Genomic DNA, 22657 nt, shown 5'->3' with positions numbered 1-22657 from the left:
GTTCAAGAGTGCGAGATATGCTCTCATGGGATTGTGTGAAACGAAGATGAAAGGGTTCTAAGTGGAGGAGTGGGAGGGTGTGAAATGTGTAAGATCGGGAATGAATGGGAGAGGAAGATGTAAGGAAGGAGTTGCCTTGTTGATGAATGAGGTGTGGCTGAGTGGAATGAGACACTACAAATGTCTCAGCTTGAGGTGTATATATGTCAGTCTCAAGTTTGAGAAGGTGAAAGTGGCAGTGACAGTAGCGTATGCACCGTGTGAGGACAGGAGTGAGAAAGATAGATTTTCGGATGAACTGGGTGAAGTAGTGGGAGAAATGCCCAGGAGCTATAAAGTGATCATGATGGGGGATATGAACGGAAGAGTAGGCACTGGTCCAGAGGATGACATAATGGGTTCTTATAGAGTACCAGGAGAAAATGATAATGGGTATCGACTAAAGGATATGTGTCAGGAGAGGAGGTTGTGCATTTGTAATTCGTATTTCAAACTCAAAGATGCACATAAATATACATGGTATAGAGGAAACAGGGATAGTATTGAAAGGAGCCTGGTTGATTATGCGCTCGTAGAGAGGTCGATGATGGGAATGGTTGCTGATACAAGGGCTGTGAGAGGACGATGTGGAGGTCAGTTAGATCATATGATTGTGATATGCAAGATCAAGCTAAGAGGAATGAGGTGGATCAGGAGAGAGAGAAGAGCAGTCACAGAGAAAAACTGAAAGTTGAGAAGCTGAGGATCAAAGAAGAGGCAGATGATTTCAGGACCAAAGGAGAGGACAAGTTAGAATCAGTGAACTGGAATGAATTGGATTTGGACAGCCAGTGGAATGCATATAGGGATTGCTTAGTTTGGAATGCTAAAGAAGTGTGTGGTGTGGCAAGAGTATCAGCAAAAAAGAAGGGTACAGCATGGGGGGGTGAGGAGGTTAAGAGAGCGGTGGAGGAAAAGAGGAAGAAGTGGCTAAAGTGGTTACAGGATAGGTGTTGAAATAAGAACTGAGTATATCGAGAGCAAGAAGCATGTAAAGAGACTAGTGAAGAGGAAAAAGAAGGAGGTAAATGAAGATCTGGGAAGAAAAATGAATGTGAACTACTGTGAAAATAGGAAGTTATTCTGGAAAGAGGTACGAAAATGTTGAAGTGAAAGTGGAAGGAAATGTGATAGTGTGAAGGATGCAGGTGGTAGGTTACTAACCCATGAAGATGAAGTAAGGATCAGATGGAAAGAATATTTTGAAAGCGTGATGAATGGGAATAGAAAGAGCAGAGCGGGTGTAAACATGATTGGGTTTGGGGGTGTGCAGAGAAGGAATGCAGTGCCAGGAGACGTGACACTCTCACAGGTGAAGAGCGCTGTGAAACGGTTGAAAAATGGGAAAGCAGCTGGGGTTGATGAGGTGTATGTAGAGATGCTTAAGTGTAGTGGAGAGAGTGGAATGAAGTGCTTGTTGGAGATATGAAAGAAGGCATGGATGAGAAACTGTGCCTGCAGAGTGGAAAAAGGCTGTGATTGTACCCCTGTACAAAAATAAAGGTGAGCAAAGTGAGTGCAAGAATTATCGTGGCATAAGTTTATTGAGTGTGGTAGGGAAGGTATATGGAAGAATTATTATAGAAAAAGTAAGAGAGATATGAGAAGTCCTAGTGAGTGATGAACAGGGTATCTTTAGGAGTGGCAGAGGATGTGTGGATCATGTATTTGCAGTGAGACAGATAGCAGAGAAGGCTTGTGAGAAGGACCACAAGGTGTTTATGGCATTCATGGATCTGGAAAAAGCATACAACAAAGTAGACAGAGAGGGATTGTGGAAAGTTCTGCATATGTATGGTGTAGATGGTAAGCTGCTAGGTGCTGTCAAGAGATTCCATAATGGTAGCGAAGCATGTGTAAGGGGTTAATGGGCATCTATGTGACTAGTTCACAATCAGTGTGGGCTTACGACAAGGTTGTGTGATGTCCCCATGGTTGTTCAATATATATATGTGGATGGGGTGATGAGAGAAGTGAAAACACGAGTAATGGAGAGAGGGATGGCGTTGGTAATGAATGGTGATGGGTAGAATATCTCAGATTTGTTGTATGCTGATGATGCAGTACTGCTTTCAAATACCGGACAGGAACTTGGCAGGCTAGTGCAGAGTTTTGCTGATGTCTGTGAGCGTCACGACTTGAGAGTAAATGCAGAGAAGAGTAAAGTGATGGTTACTGAGAGAGAAGGTGACTCCCAGTGTGATGTCACAGTGAATGGAGAGAGACTGGAATTAGTGAGAGAGTTTGAATACTTGGGTACAGTGATAGAAAAGAGAGGAAAATGTGCAAAAGAAGTTGAAAATAGAGTGACACAAGGAAGAAAAGTAGCTGGTGCAATGAAGGCCTTGATAAGAAACAGAGGCTTCAGTGTTGCAGCTGCACGAGGCTTACATGAGGGAGTGTTAGTGCTAGCTCTAACATATAGGTGTGAGACTATGGTGTGGCATGAAAATGAAAAGTCAAGAGTAAGAGCAGTGGAGATGGAACTGCATGGGAAATGTATGTGGAGTACAGAGGATGGATAGGATACGAAATTGTATGATTCGTGAAAGGTGTGGAGTGAGGAAGTCGGTGGACACCAGAATCGAAAAGAGTGTCCTGAGATGGTATGGTCATGTGGAAAGAATGGATAAGAACAGAGTGGTGAAAAAGGTTTATCTGAGCGAATTTGAAGGAAGGAGGAGGCAAGGTGGGCCAAGGAGAAGGTGGAGAGATATGGTGGATGAGTGTTTGAGGAAGAGAGGTTTGGAAGTCGATGAGGCTAGGGATCTGACAATAGATCGAGCTGGCTGGATAAATGTTGTGAGGAGAAATGTATGCTCAGGGATTTTGGCACCCCTTGTAAGCATGGCAGCGTCCGGATTGACTCAGCCGGATACGTTTGTGTTAAGCTGCAGAATGTGGTGAATGTCTTTTGGCATATCCGGTAGAGCCAGGATTCCGTGGGCTTGAATGATGAGTGAATGGAAGTGTGACCTATCTGGATTGGGCAAGTTTGAGCAGTCTGGACATTGCTATTCCTCACCCTGCCCCTGGATGGGAAAGGAGGTCCGGATGATGATGATGATGATATATATATATATATATATATATATATATATATATATATATATATATATATATATATATAAAATGTGTGTGTGTGTGTGTGTGTGTGTGTGTGTGTGCGTGTGTGTGTGTGTGCATATGTATGTATATTCATTCTGATTTACTAATTTCTTTGTTATCTAAGCTGTATTAAGTATCTCCAATGGTCTTGCCTACATTAAGCACTGTACATTTTCCAACGTTTAATTTCATTTGCCAAGTTTTAGACCATTTGGACAATATATTGAGGTCCTTTTGTATGTTATGGCATTCGTCAGCCGAGTTAATGATACGTCCTATATTTGTGTCATCGGCAAATTTCCTAATTCTGATAATGATTCCTAAGTCTAGATCATTTATATATATAAATATTACGGGACCAAGTACTGAACCCTGTGGTACACTGCTAGTTACTTATCCCCATTTCGATATAGTTTCATTTATTATTACTCTCTGCTTTCCTCCCTTCAGCCAGGATTATATCCATTTTAAGATATCTCCGTCTATACCGTGTGCTCGAACCTTTCTGACTAACCTTTCGTGTGAGACCCTATTGAAAGCTTTACTAAAGTCCAGATGAATAACAATGTAAGCTTTGTTGCTATATACTGCCTGATAGACCTCCGAGAAGAATGACATGTTTGTGAGGCAGGATCGTCCTTACCTGAATCCGTGCTGATTTTCATTTATAAGATTAAAATTTTCTAAGAGTTCTCTAATCTTATTTGCCAAAATTGACTAGATCTAGCACTTTTCCTACTGTTGACGTTAGACTTATCGGACCATAATTCGACGGAGATACTTTATCACCGATTTAAAAATGGGCACTACCTTTACAGTCTTCCAAGCCTCTGCAACTTCTGAAATTAAAGAGTCATCAAGTAACGTTAAAAGTGAGTGGCATAATTCTTCTTTAGTTTAGGTTATTTTATAAAGATTATTTATCTGTATTATCATCGTAAATCTTTGCTGCTTGAGGGACCAGGTCTAGAGTTCCCTTGGTAAATACTAATATGAAATAATTATTTTGGATGGAGTGCATTTCTTTATCTTCACTGGTAATGTCACGTGATTCTGTTCTGAGAGGTCCGATACCCATCTTTATTTTTCGTACGGTATAATTGATAAAAACCCTTGGGGTTTTCTTTCGATTCACTAGCAACCATAATTTCATAACTTCTCTTTACTTACCGTATGTCCCTCTTTACTTGTCTATTCAAAATCGCGTACCGGTTACGTAAGTGTTCCTCTCCATGTTTTATTTTTCTATATACTCCTTTACCTTGGCCTATGAGAGATTTTAATCTGTTATTGAACGATCATGGATCTGAATTATTCATTATAAATGATTTTGAAGGAATGTGTCTATCTTGGCCTCCGTCTATTATATTTACTAACTCGTTATATATCTCACTGTAAAAACGGCTGTTTGGTAGTGGACCTGAGTTAATCCCCATCACCTGAACTACACTCCCACCTTTCCCAGAGACCCGGCACACATTCCCAGTCGTTTCCTGCCCATCACCTATGACATGCGATTCCCCACTGACCTGGCTCTCCCTAAAGTAGCTGGTCTCCCTATGGAATACCGTTCTAAAATAAGCTCTTAATCCATCAAATTCTCCTACACGAAAATTAGGAACGATGGAGGGATTTTCAGTAGAACAGACATACCAAATAAATTTGAATTTCTTTATGATTGGTATTACCATGTCGTTCACCAAACTCTATATCAGTAATGACATTTTCTTTATTATGTAAAAGCAAATCTAGTATATAATTACCTCTGGTGGGCTCCCTGATATACTGATAAAGGAAACTATCCTGTACTACCTCTAGAAATTCCTCTGACTCTGCATCCCCTGTCTGATTTCGCCAGTCCATCCTTGGCAGATTAAAATGGTAAAAAGAATTAGGGTCATATCGTTTTCACTTTGTAGTATACCCATTGCCTAGGAATAGCGAGAATAATTATGATAAGAGCTTTCTGTTACAAGCTGTCAGAGACATCAAAAAAATCATGTGAATTACTTCGAGTAATTCACATGATTGGCTGCGCGAGATGGAAATAATTGAAGAGAAATTATGAATGAATAAATGATAACGCAGCCCTGAGGGGATATATTTCCGCATTTGGTCTAATCAGTTGGTCAGGTCAGGTGCGGGTACGGGAATGGGTCCATTATGATGTGGCAGGGGTAAACCAACTCCGCTGCCGGGCCCTGCTGCGGATGTCACTTATTGCACTGCGCAGTTGACCCTCGTGCGGTGTGGTGCGGTGATGATCTGTCCCTTCTCCCCTTTGGGGCTAAGATGCGAATGAATGTGTTTGAGTGGATGAGTAAATTTGGAGTGTGTCGTCCTGTGTCGGCTACCTCCCTTTCCTTGGGGGAAGCAGCCTAGGTATATAGATAGATAGAATTTCATTGTTTTTATTTTTTTTCTGATTTTGACTCTACATTCACCTCATCAGAGTATATGGACTTGTGAACTAGACTTTTTTCTTTGGGTTAAAAATACAATATTATTACACAGTGTACCCCTGCACGCCCTTTCTGCATTTTTCTTGTTTCCTCCATATGATTACTAATAGTATTAATTCAACAGTAATGATGCCCTTAGGCTGAAGAGGTCAGATACCAAGTTATGTTATGGGCCTGTTTTATATTAAAAAAAAAAAAAAATCTGCCTGAGGGAGTCATATGGAAAAATAATCAGTCTAATGTTAGTCTCGTAGGTCCTGGTGTAGAAGGGTGAGGCTTCGACACCAGCAGCCTCTCCACTACAAAGGCCACACTGCCCAGGGTGATGCCCACCAGGAGAAGCAGCAGAGGTCCCTGCACATGGATAACAGACAGACTCCTGAAATTAGTTTGGCTGTGTTCTGTTCCATCCTGCCCTTGCTGTTTTATTTCTTCCCTCTGTTTCATTCGACTTTCACGTGCAGCAGCTTCCAGTGTTTCCTTTTTCCACTGCTCATACAGACCAGCCTGAAAACAGCAAGTCGTCAGGTCCCAATGTAGTAAATGTTCTAGTTTTTATGTAAACCGTGTAGGAATCCCTTAGCCAATAGTGTTCTAGTATATTTACTCTCCTGTATTCTAATACACTGGACATACTAAATTTATGCATAGTCATCCGTTGTATGCATAGCGGTACATGCACAGTGTATAATGACAATACAACATGTTATGAATCGAGTTAACCATTTATTCTACAACTCTGATACAGCAAAATCATTAAATATGATGCATCACTCAAGGCTGGTCACTCCTGTCTGTCATTCAAAGTAAAGTGGCTGGGTTGGCTATGGTTAAGGCGACAGCTAAGAATACCGTGGCGCCCCCTCGTACTCAGTGGTACCATCAACACATTTTATCGGGCTGTTTGGACTATTTCGACATATCGTAACGTGGCCTAAAACAATATGATCGCAGCTTGTCCCTATGTAGCATGCTACTGAACAGTCAGGGCGCACCGTCAGGAATTACTTCTTTATTTTGTTATTAGAAACGTACTCTTCATCCTCAATTTATCCTCTTTATTCTCTGTGGAAAGTGGTACGGTGCATGTGAATCGTACAGATACGAACATTAGAGCAGTATTTCGCAAAAGAAAAAGGATATCCTAGTGTAATGAAATGGGGGCCAATACTTTTTGATGAGGCAGACTTCTACATCAGATACTGTATAATACATCTGAAAAGGATGTTTGCTACATTGTTACAGGGTGAAAATATAAATAAACACTTTTTAAAAATATGAATCGTAATATAATTTAAAGTAACATTCAGTAAAGATATGTAAAACACTGGTGTTCAATCGCTGAACGGAGTCTTCTTTGGAACATTATCTCATTTAAGTCATATAGCTTTGGTTCAAGCATGAACCGTATCACATTATCTGTAATAAGTAAATGCTAATAATCCTCAAAATTTTTAATAATCTTTTAATTTAAAGCAATATTTTCATGTTCTGAACTTTTGATATTGATCATTCTTCAGTACACAGGCCGATATTGGACTAATGTGGTTTATAAAGCCGTCTAATATATTCCTATGTATCGCCACTGTTACTGGGGGGATACAGGTAGAATATCAATGAACAAGACGTTTGGGCTACATTTGAAGTATATGCCACGTTTTCAAGGGCCACCTACCACAGACTGACAAAACTATCTGTTTACAAACCTGCACCTACGGGCACATGAACAACCACTGGAACAATCATTTAATACTTCTTGCAAAATCCGTCATGTAATAGTTTATGCTAATAAAATGCCCATATAAAGCATAATAAATGCCTGTGCATAACAATTGCATATTTTGGTCATCAAAGAAAACTCTTCACCTGTTACACTTCCCAAATGTAGTCATCATATAAGCAGATTTCACCGATTTTCGCCTATAAGATCCCTGGGATAACACAATACAGGAAATGTTTCTTAAGCAGACACAGAAAGAGACAGGGGGGAGGGTTGATTGATTTATTGCTGGAGTATAATCAATATCTGGCGGCGCAACTGCCAGGGTTATATGCTACTGGACAATAATGTAAAAGACGTAGCAAATAAAGTTAATACCCGTTAGGAGGAATAATACACTGAAAGTAAAAGTATAAAATATCAGTTACTTATAAAAGTAACTGATATTTTATACTCTATTTTTCGGGGTAGCTCTACATTGAGTGGCAAGCCAAATGATTTCCTGTAAACCACGGAACCATTTACAACGCTGCATGGTAACCTTATAACCAACCAACACGAGTTCCCTGCGTGACAGCAAGTAGGTTGGCGAAGAGTTAGTGCCCCCTCCCTGGAAAAGAACTAACTAAAAATACGAACAAGAAGTCTAGGACCAGGACGGACCAAAAGATGACGACTAAGGACCGAACAAAGGACGTGATACGGATGGCTACGTGGAATGTAAGGGGTGCAAATGATGAGATGAAAGAGAGATTGTCCAGGTGCTTGAGGGTGTGAAAGTGGATGTATGTGGATTAACTGAAACTAAATGGTGAGGTGAGAGTGTAAGAGAATGGGAGTGTGGATGGGGTATATGTGCAGGAGTAGGTGAGAATGAGAGGGCAAAAGAAGGAGTGTGCATTGTTGTGAGTAACAGATGGAAGGAGAATATAAGAGTGTATGTATCAGTTGGCTCAGGAATTGTGTGGGCAAGACTGAAAGCTGGAATACAAATGTGGGTGATTGTGTGCGTGTATGCACCAACACAAGATCGTGCAAGCAGAGTGAGACAAGAGTTCTAGACAAATGTGGAAGTGTGCATGGAAAAGTTTCAAAGGAATGAGAGAGTGTTTTTGATTTGTGATATGAATGGCATAGTAGGGAACGTGATGGTGGATGAAGTAGTTGGTGAGTGGGGTGTGCCTGCTGAGATAGATGAGAATGGCAGTGCTTTAGTGGAAATTTTGCTGGGAAGGGGTTGGTGATAGCCAATACCCTTTTCAAGTACAAAATGATCCACAGGTATACATGGTGAGTGATGAGAAGGGTGGGTGGTGAACTGCATGAAAGGAAGGCAATGATTGATTATGTGTGTGTGGATGAAATGATGTGAAGGTGTGTAATGGATGCAAGAGCTTATAGAGGTTGGGGGAGTGGACTTTCTGACCACCACTTGGGTCCAAGTAAACTGAAGAAATAGAAGAAGGGAAGGACTGGAGGGAGGAGTAGGGGCAACGAAAGTGGAAAGGTTACAAGAGGATGAGACACGGCAGAATATAAAAGGGAAGTGGAGGAGCGATTGGCTAAATATGGATTGGAGCAGATGGAGGACGTGGAACGTGTGTGCAAGATATTTACTGAAGAAATATGTGCAGCATGTGAGGTGGTGTGTGGGGAGAAGAGAAGACGAAAGGGGGTGCAAGGAAGAGCATGGTGGAATGAAGAGGTGAGACAGGCTGTGGCACAAAAGAAGAAAGCATATAGTAAGTGGATGAGAAATAGGGGTGTGGAAGAAGTTGAGAGACAGAAGAAAGAGTTATATGTAAAGAGGAAGAAAGGTGAAAAGATTAGTGAGAGAAAGTAAGAGGAGCGTGGATGAGGAATTTGGAAGGAATTTGAGTGAAACGTGGAAGGACTGTAAGAAAATGTTCTGGAAAGAGGTAAAGTTAGACAGGGTGGCAATGATGTTAGCCAGGAAGTGAAAGATAAAAACGGTAAATTACTAGTGGAGAAGCGAGAAAAAGTGAGCAGATGGAGAACACTATCTATCTATCTATCTATTGCCAGACGCCTCAATCCCGTTTGGGGTGGCCACAAACAAATCGCCTCCAAGTCGCCCTGTCCCCCGCCATTTCACTGCCCTGCTCCCAACTCACACCCCCCTCTCTCATATACCTCTCCACCCCATCCCTCAATCTCATCCTCGGCCTCCCCCTCCCTCTTCCCCCCTCCACCTCACTCACATACACTCTCTTCGTCAGTCTTTCACCCTCCATCCTCTCCACATGGCCAAACCACCTCAGAGTGTTCCTCATAACGCTTCCTATCACATCCACATCCACACCATAACGCTCCTTTATATCCTCATTCGTCAGCCTGTCTCTCCACGTGACTCCACAGGCTCCTCTTAAATAACTCATTTCCACTGCTCTCACTCTTGACTTGTGTCCTTCCAACAATGTCCAAGCTTCACTTCCGTACGTTAGAGTTGGTATCACAATACTGTCATGTAGTAACTTTTTCACTTCCATGCTCACTTCCCTGTTTCTTACCACTACTTTCAAAGAACCAGCAACCTTTCTTCCCTTCTGTACCCTTTCATGCACTTCACCCTCCAAACCTCCATCCTTACTCATCACACTACCCAAGTACTTAAACGTACTCACATTTTCCAATTCCTCACCATCCAACCTCTCTGTACATTCACTAACTTCACCTCTCTCAAAGATGGAGAACACACTTTAATGAATTGTTGAACATAGAGAATAAAACTAATGCGACTATATGTGGCTGGGGAATGGCTGGGAGAAGGAAGGATGTGAGAAAATAGGAAGAAATCAGTAGGATGGAAGTTGTAGAAGCAATGAAGAAAGTCAAATTGGGGAAAGCCCCAGGAATTGATGGAGTGTGTGGTGAAATGCTGATGTATGGGGAAGAGATGGTAGCAGAATGGATGTGGAAGATATGCAGGTTGGCCTGGGAGGAAGGCAGAGTCCTGGAGGATTGGAAGTCAGGTATAATTATTTCCTTGTGCAAAGGAAACAGGGAAAAAGAAGTGTGTGGTAATCATAGGGGCATTTGTCTTCTTAGTGTAATAGGAAAAGTGTATGGTAGGATACTTATTGACCGAGTAGAGAAATAACAGAGGAAATAGTTGGAGATGAAGTGGGAGGCTTTAGGAAGGGAAGAGGTTATGTAGATCAGATATTCATTCTTAGATCTTTAGTTGAAAACTTCCTAGAGAAGTGAATGAAGTTGTATGCGGCCTTCATTGATTTGGAGAATGTATATGACAGGGTGGATACGCAAGGATTGTGGAAAGTACTAAGAATACATGGACTGGATAGGAAGTTGTTGAATGCAGTGAAGAGTATGTACGAGGGGGCTAAGGCTGCAGTGCCTGTGGATAGTGAACCGAGTGAATGTGTGTATTTGAATATAGAGAATATAGAGAAGAGTAACGTTCTGGTCTTCGAGAGAAGTGAAGTCAGTGAATGTACAGTGAGGTTGGATGATGAGGAAATGGAAAACGTGAATTCGCTTAAGTACTTGGGTAGTGTGATGAGTAAGGATGGAAGTTTGGAGGGTGAAGTGCTTGAAAGGGTACAACAAGGAATAAAGGTTGCTGGTTCCTTGAAAGCAGTGATAAGAAACAGGGAAGTGAGCATGTAAGAGAAAACGGTACTACATGACAGTATTGTGATACCAACTCTAATGCTTGGAAGTGAAGTTTGGACCTTGTTCGAGGGACCCAAGTCAAGGGTGTGAGAGTGGATATGAGTTATTTGAAAGGAGCATGTGGAGTCACATGGAGAGTCATACTGACACATGTGGAAGTGAAGGAGCGTTGTGGTTTGGATGTGGATGTGAAAGAAAGCGTTAGGAGAAACATGTTGAGGTGGTTTGGCCATGTGGAGAGGATAGTGAGAGACTGATGAGAAGAGTGTATGTGATTGAGGTGGAGGGAGAGAGAGGGAGGGGGAGGCCAAGGATGAGATGGAGGGATAGAGTGGAGAAGTATATGAGGGAGGGGGGTGTGAACTATGAGCAGGGCAGTGAAATGGCGTGGAACCAGGGCGACGTGGAGGCGATTTGTTTGTAGCCACCCTGTATCGGTTTAAGGCATCTGGCAATAGATGGATAGAGAGATAGAATTATAAAAGTGAAAGGAGACCCACGTCCTGAAGAAACTCAATAACAACAGTATAATTGCCAGAGGCTACGCAAAACATTGATAACAGATAGTGGGCACCATCTGCACCCCTATGCCTATGAAGGAATCTCTGACTGAGGTCCCCCCGACTTGGACACTTGACCAGCAAGTGACGGACAGTAAAGGCAACAAGGCAATCATCACAGTATGGTTGGTTCCCACTACTCATCAGGACTCCATGAGAAAGTCAAGAGTGCCCAATACGAAGCCTGGCAAGAGCCACCTCCATAGCCGAGGCATTAAGGGGAGAACCTTTGCCACAACCACTCTCTGAAAGATTTTCTTTTAGATTATTATGAGGAACACCATCCCAGTTTCTCTGTCACCATGTATGAATCGTGTACTGCAAGTGAATTGTTACACCAGAAGCAGGAAGCAGGTAGTCGGTTGGGGGCTGTTGAGATGACACAGCTTTAGCTAATGTAACTGCCCTTTCATTGCCTACCACACCAACGTGTGCGAGAATCCAACAGAAGTTCACATGACGGCCACGACGGCCAAAAAGAAAAACCCACTCTAAAATTGATAAAACCAATGGATGGGATGCATTAAAAGACTCCAGTGCAGAGGGAGCACTATGGGAGTGACTAAAAATCACAAAAACAGATTGGGGGGTAGTAAAAATTATTCTGAAAGCATATAAAATTGCAGTCAGCTCCGCCATATACACTGAAGTAATACGAGGAAGGACACAGCCCCAACAAAGAGAAGACAACACCAAAGTCTACTCCAGTATCAGTCTTAGACCTGTCAGTATAGACGGGGATGGAACTCTCATGAGTGGAGGCATGTTCTAAAAAGGGACAGAGACACCTGAGAGGGAAGCAATCCCTTTTTACCAACAACAGAGCTACAAAGTGTCACACGAGGGAGTAACCCAAAACTCACCCTTGGAATCCGATGTGCACAAACTAGCAGTCTCAGAACAGAGAGGGCTAACGTAACAGACCGGACCCTGTAACCTAAGGGCTTCGGGAATCTGGGATGGGTGTCATAGACAGAAGATCGTGAATCCTGGGAGACGATTGCACAAGAAATTGAGTCCGGAATGCGGTGAAGATGATACCAATGCCCTATCATCAAAGACTGGTGCTGCAAATCCAAGGGGCGTACACCAGCAGCTACCAACAAGCTTGAAATCGGGGATGACCTGAATGCTCCGGTTTAAAGACACACACCAGCATGATGCAGAGAATTTAACAACCAGACATGGGCATTTGCTGCAGAGGAGTAGGCCTCACACTCATATTCAAGTTTAGGAAGAATAAGAGACCCATGCAAGAGGAGGAGGGTCTGACGATCAGCACCCCAAGAGATATGGGCCAAAACCCTCAAAAGCCTCAAAGCTTTAAGACAAGCCACCATAACTGAACGATAATGAGGGACCCAGAAACTACGTCTCTTCCACACAAGATATTCTAAGACCAAAGAGATACAAGTCAAGGTCTGGGTGAACCCCCGAAGATGACAAAAACGCATTGCCATTGTCTTTGTTAAAGATAAACGGAAGTTGCGAGGCTCTGCCCAGTCAGAAATTCTATTAGGAGCCAGCTGCAACTTCTTATCTATCAGAGGCATTCTAGATTCTGTGAAGGAAATTGAGAGGTTATCAACATACAGTGAGCCTCATACACCACCAGGTAGTACACTGATTATGCTGTTGATGGTCACAGCAAAGAGAATAACACTAAGGATACTCCCTTGTGGTACTCCATCTTCTAATGCACAGGCATTAGAAACCACTCCTTCCACTCGGACCCTGAAAAACGGTAAGATAAAAACTGTTGAATTAAAATGGGCAAGCAACCACAATGACCAAACTCATGAAGAGAAAGTAAAATGCCATTATGTCAGGCAGTGTCATATACCTTCTCCACATCGAAGAAGACCGTGACCTGGTGTTCGTTAGTGGAGAAAGCCTCACAGACAGAAGATGCCAGGGACAGTAGTGTATCAGCGGTAGATCTCAGTTTACGAAAACCATACTGGGCAGGGGATAAGAAGTCACCTCTCTCCACAAACCACACAACCCTAACACTGACCATCTTTTCCAGAACTTTACATATACAAGAAGTCAGAGAATAGGCTGATAATTCGTTGCCTGTAGGAAGTCCTTACCTGGTTTGGGGATGGGGATGACCATAACAACACCCCCAGCAAGCCAGAAACTCACCAGAACACCAGATCTTATTAAATAATTAAAGCAAAAAAGAAAAGGACTCATCAGACAGGTGATGTAAAAAGGCATAAGGAATATCATCACAACCAGGATAGGAATCATGGCACTGAGACAGAGCAGCCTGGAGTTCAGAAATAGAAAAGGGGACATGAAAAGGTTCTATCCCAGAAGAGTCAAAACTGAGATGCTGACGGTGGCAAGCCGAAGGCGTATCTGTATCCTTCTGTGACATGCTGGCAAAATGATCAACAAATAACTCTGCAACAGTGAAAGGAACAGCCACAGTTCCACATACTGCAGATAAAACATGAGAGGAAGGAACAGTAAATTTTCCTGAACTTTTCCTTACCCGGTTCCACACCTGAGTGAGGGAAGTCCTCGAATTGATGGAGAAAACATAACCCTTCCAGAATGAATACCTGGCCTCCTGTAAAACCCGTCTCATATGAGTTTATGTCCTCTGATATGCCACCAAATACTGAGGATCCTCACTGTGATGACGAAGATGACAGACAGCAAATTATTTGGCTCTCACTGCGGGACTGCAATCAGAGTTCCACCAAGGAACTAGACGTTTAGGAAATTGACCTCTCGTTCCTGGAACTGATAATTGGGTTACAGAGTGCAACACATCATTGAAATAAGACAGCCAAACTCACTGACAGAAAGAGAAATGGAATTTAATTCCCTGAAACGTGCCAGCCAGCCTTACCCAGAGGCCACCGAGGAAGACGAGGCTGAGGTCCACCTGCACTAGCAGGTAATGGAAAATGGTCGCTGCCATAAAGGTCTGGCAACACATCCCAGGTAAAATCTAAAACAGCATCAGTTGAGCACAAGAACAAAACAATGGCCGTAAAAGTTCCAGTTTAGCTATGGAAAAAAGTCATTTTATTGGAGCTGCAAATGCCCAACTCCTCATCTTCCACTAAAGAGGCCAGCATAACACCCCGGGGGTTGGCCTCACTGCTTCCACGTAGTGCATGGTGACTATTCATATCTCCTAGTAACAGAAAGGGAGAAGGCCATGAATAAGGTACTCCAGATCCACCCATTCAACAGTAGGACTAGGAGGAAGATTAAAGACTGTAAACTGTATGCTGCTGATTTTAAAACATTTGGACAGCAACTGCCTGCAGGGGAGTGGAGATGTCCAGATGACTGTATGGAATCGAAGGAAGATAGTAGCACCTCCATGATGAACTTGGCCTGGCACAGGATCAGAATAAAAGGCATGGTAGCCAGAGGGAACAGGATCTCCTACCATGGTCTCCTGGATGCACATGCATAGAGGAGTAAATTGAGAAACAAGATGACATAGTTCCTCATAGCTAGCACGTAAACCCCAACAGTTCCACTGGATGACAGAACCCGTAGTGGAGGGATGATAATTAAGTGCGGGACTGTACACCTCCTGACAAGCAAGTGTGTTTTGACTGATGCTTAGTAAGGCCCTTGAGAAGAGACTGCAAAGCACCAGGAACCCGCACTCTATGTCGATAATCCATGGGCAAACGTGAGGACGAGGAAGAGGAAAGTTTTACAACACTCTTCCTCTGAGTTGGAATAACACTTGGCTTGGAAAGTGGCTTGGAAAGTGGCTTGGAGGCCGCCCTGGGTGATGTAGGACAGCCAGTGCCGACATCAGAAGCCCCAGAAGTGGAAGGAGTGTCCACAGGATTAGAACCCTATGAGGATGACATTGTTTCAGAACTGAAGCACCAACGGTCTGTCCAACACCATCCCAAGGTGAGGACCTGATCACAGGCGAACCATCAGCTGCAGCTTCTGCCTGGCTAGACATCTCAGCCAGCGGGGCAGAGGGAACAGGAGAGAGGTCGGTACAATGTTCGACAACAGAGACCTTTGGAGGCCGGTCTTCAGGCTCAGAGGACTCTGAAGAACCATGGTGACGTTTGCTGGATGCTGATGGAGTGTCAGGCATACTGGACAAGGCAGAAGAAGGAGTCACGTGAACGTGTACTTTCGCCACCACCACAGAAGTGAGCAAACCGTCAGTCACTGAAATGGGAAAGGAAGCAGTCGGAGTAGCAGGCAGGCTAACATCAGTTTCACCACCAGTACGAACCATGGGGACAGCATCCCACAAAGCACTAGATGATGAAGTGTTCACTGTATTGGGTCGAGGAAGTCTCTGAGACACCGGGCGGTGGACTGGCATTCCAGAAAGGACAGCAACATAAGAAACCCCAGGCTGGAAGAAGCAAGTCTGAGCTCTTTTCTTAGCCTCAGGAAATGAAACATTTTCAAGTGTTTGAATTGACAGACTCTCCTTTCCAGGCAATTTCTAGAATTTACAGCATAAGGACCCACACAGTGATAGCATTTAACCCACTGACTGCGGCTGTAGCATATATGATATCTGAGTCCAAATGGCTCTCATTGCGGCTATATCATATATGATTTCCTGTTTTCAAAAATCCCGCCATCAGAAATGGCACGAAATAAATCAGCTAGCAATTCATAGCACCCTATAGAATATTGCCATACACAGATTATGCATTTTTAAGAGGTGCAGAGGTCAGCTCAGTTACCTACAAAATGCCGAAGGTAAAGGTACAAAATCTTCTCCATGTCGCCGGTAGCAGTAGCCCAAGCAAATATTTGATGAAATCTCTGGATGAGTGTAGTAATGACAGTGATTTGTTGTTAGATGATGACAAGGATGGTTCAGATGGTGTTTTACACCTTATCTGATCGCAAGATTGACACTGATGATACAGTGCAACCATAACACATTGTTCGCCTGGCACCACTGCACAGGGAATATTTATTACTGCACGGACCTGTATCAGAGGTTATTTTTTTGTTTGCTATATTGTGTTCCTCCTTGTGGCAGGGGGGACACAACCTGGCTGCACTATGGGGTGGTACTACTACTCTGCGGCCAGGTTGTGTTAGGAAGAATACTGCCACCGTATTCCCTGCGTGTTGTAAAAGGCGACTAAAAGGGGCGGGGTGAGGGGACTAGGGACCCCCTCTTCTGTTTTTTAGTTCCTAAAAAGAGACAGGCCAGAGAAAGGGATGGGGGATGGAGTTATCCCCGTACCCTGAAGATTGGGTCTATGAATGTGCGTGGATGTAGTACGATTGAGGCTAAAAGGGAGGATATTGGGAGAATGTTTGTGAGAAGAAAGTTGGATGTGTTAGCTTTGAGTGAAACGAAGATGAAAGGGAAGGGGGAGTCTATTTTTGGAAGTGTGAATGGAAGATTGTCAGGTGTTGATAGAGGAAGGGCAAGAGAAGGTGTGGCCTTGTTAGTGAGTCCGGAAGTACAGCAATGTGTGACTGAATGGAAAGAGGTGTCATCGAGACTGATGTGGGTGAAAGCGAAATTTGAACGTGAGTTGTGGGTGTTTGTGAGTGCATATGGGCCTGGTAGTGAAAGGGATGAAGAAGAGAGGGAGTCTTTCTGGAATGATATTGATGAGTGTCTGCAGAGTTTTGGAGCGAATGTGAATGTGGTAATGATGGGAGATCTGAATGCTAGAGTGGGAAATGTAGCAGTTGAAAACGTAGTTGGTATGCATGGTGTGCCTGGAAGAAATGAAAATGGGGAACGAATGATAGCGATGTGTGTTGAGCGAGAGATGGTGATTGGGAATACGCTGTTTGAGAAGAAAGATATTTATAAGTATACATGGGCGAGACAGGAGGGTGGAAGGGTTGTTAATAGAGCTTTGATGGACTATATGGTTGTGTCTAGGAATGTAATAGGAAGATTGTTGGATGTGAGAGTTCTGAGAGGGGAGGGTGGAGGTATGTCTGACCACTACCTGGTGGAGGGAAAGTTAAGAGTAGGTAAGAGATGGGTGAGAGCTAGGAGGGTTAGGTGTGGCAGGGAGGTTTTGAAAGTGAGTGAGTTGGATAAAAGAGAGAAAAAGATAGAGTATCAGGAGAAATTGAAAGATGAGTGGAACGCAGTGAAAGATCGGGAAGATGGCAGCATGGAGGAGGAATGGAAGTTGTTTAAGAGTGCTGTGGTGGGGCATGCAGAAGAGGTGTGTGGTGTGAGATGTGTGGGTGGTGGTGTAAGAAAAGGAAGTGAATGGTGGTGCGAGGAAGTAAGTATGGCTGTGGCTGAGAAGAGACGTGCATATGAAGTGTGGCTGCAGAGGAAGGATGAGATGTCATATGAAAGGTACAAGGAAAAGAGGAACAGAGCGAGAAGGGCTGTGCATGATGCTAAAGTGGCAGCAGATGAGAGGTGAGGTAGGCAGCTGACAGAGAATTTTCAACAGAATAAGAAAATGTTTTGGAAGGAGGTGAAAAGGGTGCGAAAGGGAGAGTCTGGGAAGGAAGAACGAGAAAAAGCAGAGGATAGAAGGATGTTAATTGAGATGGATGCAGTAAGGAAGAGATGGGCTGAGTATTTTGAAAGATTGTTAAAATGTAGAGGAGGAAAGGGTGGCTGAGATAGTGGCGGATAGAAGGGTGCAAGGAATAAATGTGTTGGGAGAGTTGAATGATTCTTTGATCATGAAGGAGGAAGTGGAGAAGGCAGTAAAGGAGATGAAAACAGGGAAAGTTGCAGGTATGGATGGGTGTGCTGTGGAATGCTTGAAGGGTGGTGGAGTGACTATTGTTGACTGGTTAGTAAGATTGTTGAATGTGTGTTTTGAGAAATGTATGGTGCCAATTAACTGGGCAAGTGCTTGTGTGGTCCCGTTGTATAAAGGCAAGGGTGATAAGTATGAATGTACTAGCTTTAGCGGTATAAGACTGTTGAGTGTTGTAGGTAAGGTGTATGGTAGAGTGTTAATTATGAGAGTTAGAGAGAGTACAAAGGGAGTGATTGGTGATGAGCAGTGTGGCTTTAGGAGAGGGAGGGGATGCATTGATCAGGTGTTTGCTGTGAGACAAGTGTGTGAAAAGTATTTAGCGAAAGGCAAGGATGTGTTTTGGGCATTTATGGATTTAGAGAAAGCGTATGATAGAATTGATAGGGAGGCTTTGTGGACTGTTTTAAGATTGTATGGACTTGATGGTAGGTTACTAAAAGGGGTGAAAAGTTTTTATGTAAATAGTAGAGCGTGTGTAAGAGTGGGAAATGCTGTGAGTGATTGGTTTCCCGTGAGAGTGGGGCTGCGACAGGGATGTGTGATGTCGCCTTGGTTGTTTAACCCCTACACCGCGGGCTTGTTTACCAATAACTTGCGTGTGCCGCGGGGTTATTTGGGCTCCGACAGACTCTCAAAAAATATTTGCCAAAAATCAGTTATTAGTCCTAGAATAATAAAATTACATATGCTTATGGCACATACCTTCAGCTTTCTCCTGGAATGATTGTTGAGCCTTCGTCGGTTACCGTAGGACTTGTGGAGACCTCTGAAGTAGGGTAACGAAGTCTCCACTTTACACTTCCCGACAACCCGTAATATGATTACCACAGCCAGATACAAACACTATAAACACTATTCTACAATTTTCAAGTAGTTTGGGATCCATACTAAAAAAAAAAAACACTTTGAAAGCAATGGAAATTACGAGCGCGTCTGATCGTCGCACTGGCACTAGTTCGCTCATGGTAGCCTGTCATTTATTATTCATAAAACCCCTCACACTTTATATTTCTATTACTATATAACACTTATATATATCTACAGTCTTTATCCATAAGTTTCCTTCAGTAGTATTAGTTTATTGTCACTGTAGGGATTCAATTTCTTTCAGTAAAATACGTAGCATTCACTTTCTCGTCCTGTATACTGGCATTGAGAGTGAATGTCACTTTCATCTTCACTCTCATAACTCATAGCATTCAGACATGTTAGAGTGAAACTTTCACTTTCATTACTCCTAGGGTATATACTCGTAATCTTATAATACTACTCATTTACATTTCTATTTACGTTCTCTATTTTATTTACGTTATTTACATTTCTATTTTATTTACACTGTGTTGTGCACTGTCACTTGAAATAACTTATAAAACTATTTTCCATTGTTCACGTATATTTACATTCATTACTTTCACTTGCTGTTTACACATTATTTACACATTATTTACAATTCCACTTGCACTGTTTTACTCAATAGAAAGATCATAGTCACTCTTTTATCAATTGTCAGCCCTTTACCTCTTTCCACACGAGGTTTAGTAGGGGGTAAAGGTCACAGAGCCATTTGCATGGGGGTGAAAAAAGGCCTTGAAGTCAGCAAGATGAAACGTACGTCCTCTCACTTCGGAAGATGAGAGTACACTGATAACGCAGGGGCAGCCTAGAGGCCTGCTTTAGGGGTTATTCAGAGTTACCAATATTACTTCTTGAAACAGCTAAGTCTAGCACTGATATGATTGGCAGGAAATCTAGACAATACATTATAAATCTGGTAGTTCCAGGTGAATGTAAATATTCTCCCTTCCCTCCTTACATGTATATTTATTACGAAAATAGATTAGAGGCCTACTTAGGAGATATATAATCAGAGCTACCAATGTTAAATCTTGAAACAGCTTTGTGTAGCACTGATATGATTGGCAGGAAATCTAGACAATACATTATAAATTAGGTAGTTCCAGGTGAATGTAAATATCATTTAGGCTTCTCCCTTCTCTCCTTACATGTATATTTATTACGAAAATAGATTATACGGCATATTTCAAGGGGAAAAAAACAGCGAAAATTAGCGAACGAGTGCACGTGAGGTGTTGTCAGGTGATAATTAGCCAATTCCAGGTGTATGGCACTCTCACTTACCTGATTTCTTACTTGTATATATTATTTGGTATAAGGATACGACATAGGGCTTATTTCAATGGATGAAATCAGTGAAAAATTCCAGGGAAGATTTACTTAGCGTAGCATGGCCGGGCAGGCGAGAGCATAGGGTAATGGAGGGGGGGTAGGGAGGGGAGTCAAGAACGGGGAGAAATGGCTAAATTGTCAACAATGGATGGGAGTACAGATGAGATTAGGAGTGCTGACTAGTGTTGGACATTGTCAGTACTGATAGATGATACAAGCCCCCACTGGAAAGCCCGGGTGAATTCAAAATAACACAGAATCACAAAAGCGACGCCCCGCGGTATGATCCCTTGCTCCCAAGCGTCACGAAAGTGACGCCCCGCGGTTAAGGGGTTAATAATTATATGGATGGTGTTGTAAGGGAGGTGAATGCAAGAGTTTTAGGTGGAGGTCTGAGTCTGGTGAATGTTGATGGTGGAGAGTGGAATCTGAAGCAGCTGCTGTTTGCAGATGATACTGCACTGGTGACTGATTCAGAGGAGAGATTGAGACAGTTGGTAGAGGAGTTTGGAAGGGTGTGTGAAAGGAGGAAATTGAAAGTAAATGAGAATAAGAGTAAAGTGATGAAGTGTACGAGGTTGGTAGATGGTAGGGGGATGAATATAGTTTTGAATGGTGAGTTGCTTGAGGAGGTAGATTGTTTTAAATATCTAGGGTCACATGTTGCTGTGGATGGAAGAATAGATGCAGAAGTGAAGTTTAGAATAAATGAAGTAGGAAAGGTGCTGGTAGGAATGAAAAAGGTGTTTAATTGTTGTTCGCTTAGAATGGATGTAAAGAGAAGGCTGTATGAGGGTGTTGTGGTACCGACTGTGTTATATTGGGCTGAAACATGGAATATGGGTGTAGAAGAGAGGAAAAGTTTGAATGTAATGGAGATGAGGTGTCTGAGGAGTATGTTTGAAGTGATGCGTATGGATCAGGTGCGAAATGATGAAGTGCGAAGGAGAACTGGAGTTGTTCGGGAGATGGCTGGTAGAGTTGAGCAGAGGGTGTTGCGATGGTTTGGGCATATGGAGAGAATGGATAATGAGCGATTGGTGAAAAAGATAACTAGATCTGATGTGAGAGGTGTAAGGCTGAGAGGAAGTCCACGAATAGGATGGATGGACAGTGTGAAGAGAGCGCTGGATGCGAGAGGGATGTCTGTTGAGCAAGGAAGAGTGGCTGTGTGTGACAGAAATAAATGGAGAGAAATTGTGAATGAATAAGTGATGACGCAGCCCTGAGGGGATATTCTCCCGTATTTGGTCTGATCAGCTAGTCAGGTCAGGTGCGGGTAAGGGGATGGGTCTGTTATGATGTGGCAGGGGTAAACCAGTTCTGCTGTCAGGCCCTGCTGCGGATGTCACTGATTGCATTGCATAGTTGACCCTTGTGCGGTGTGGTGCGGTGAGGATCTGTCCGTTCTCCCCATTGGGTCTAAGATGTGAATGAATGTGTTTGAATGGATGAGTAAATGGGGAGTGTGTCGTCCTGTCTCGGCTACCTCCCTTTCCTTGGGGGAAGCAGCCTAGGTATATAGATAGATAGATATTGTGTTATATACCATTGAACTCGGGATTTTTTTCTTAAACTTTTGACAATATTATTTTATTTCTAATATTTTTTTCTAAATATTTTAAAACTGCCGCACACGGGATGTACATGTAACCAAACACTGACGCAGTGAATGGGTTAAGGGGTCCTGGTATGGAATGGTCCAACACAGGAGACACAGACACCAGGAAGGCCTGCCAGTGCACAGCAGCAAAATCAGCTGACATGTCTATATCCTTGACAATGGAAACATCTCTTTGGGATGGGCATGTATGACTCCACATGAAGTAACAGGCAAGCCAGCTTCACAGATGTAGGTAAGGTCAACCTGTTGAAAGTAAGAAACAAGGTAGGAGTTGAGGTTAGGACACCACTGATTTTCTTCTGCAGTCGCTCAACAGCTCCCCACTGGGGGGGGGTCACCTTGACGTGGTGGTGGGGCTTGAAGCGTGGCTGGTAATGCCACCTACTCGGAAGGCCTGCCTACCTTTGTAGGGTTCGGTATTTGTCGACCTCATGGACCACGCACCCCCTACATCACTGGTGGAGGAGGCCTGCTGGTGATGTTAGTCCCTGCCCATTTACCATCTAGGGCAGGACTGTTGCCTCCCCATTTGTTTGCCATGCGTGGCGTCCTATAATCCTGGG

The 22657-nt window shown here is 43.2% G+C and overlaps 1 protein-coding gene across 1 annotated transcript in view; it reads right to left on the bottom strand.

Moving 5' to 3' along the window:
* Nucleotides 1-5840: 5840 nt before the first annotated feature.
* The window catches only part of LOC145395586 (ionotropic receptor 93a-like), a 66282-nt gene continuing 49465 nt past the window's right edge, over nucleotides 5841-22657 (bottom strand). The window contains exon 5 of the mRNA XM_080269157.1: nucleotides 5841-6116. Coding sequence (XP_080125283.1) covers nucleotides 5841-6116 — 276 coding nt within the window. The remainder of the gene's footprint in view (nucleotides 6117-22657) is intronic.

Source organism: Coenobita brevimanus, chromosome 32, assembly GCF_032717465.1.
Source record: "Coenobita brevimanus isolate Jiangsu-jjx chromosome 32, ASM3271746v2, whole genome shotgun sequence".
In the NCBI taxonomy this organism is placed as follows: domain Eukaryota; kingdom Metazoa; phylum Arthropoda; class Malacostraca; order Decapoda; family Coenobitidae; genus Coenobita; species Coenobita brevimanus.
The sequence above is the reverse complement of the archived record's forward strand: the minus strand, read 5'-3'. Positions and strand labels throughout refer to the sequence as shown.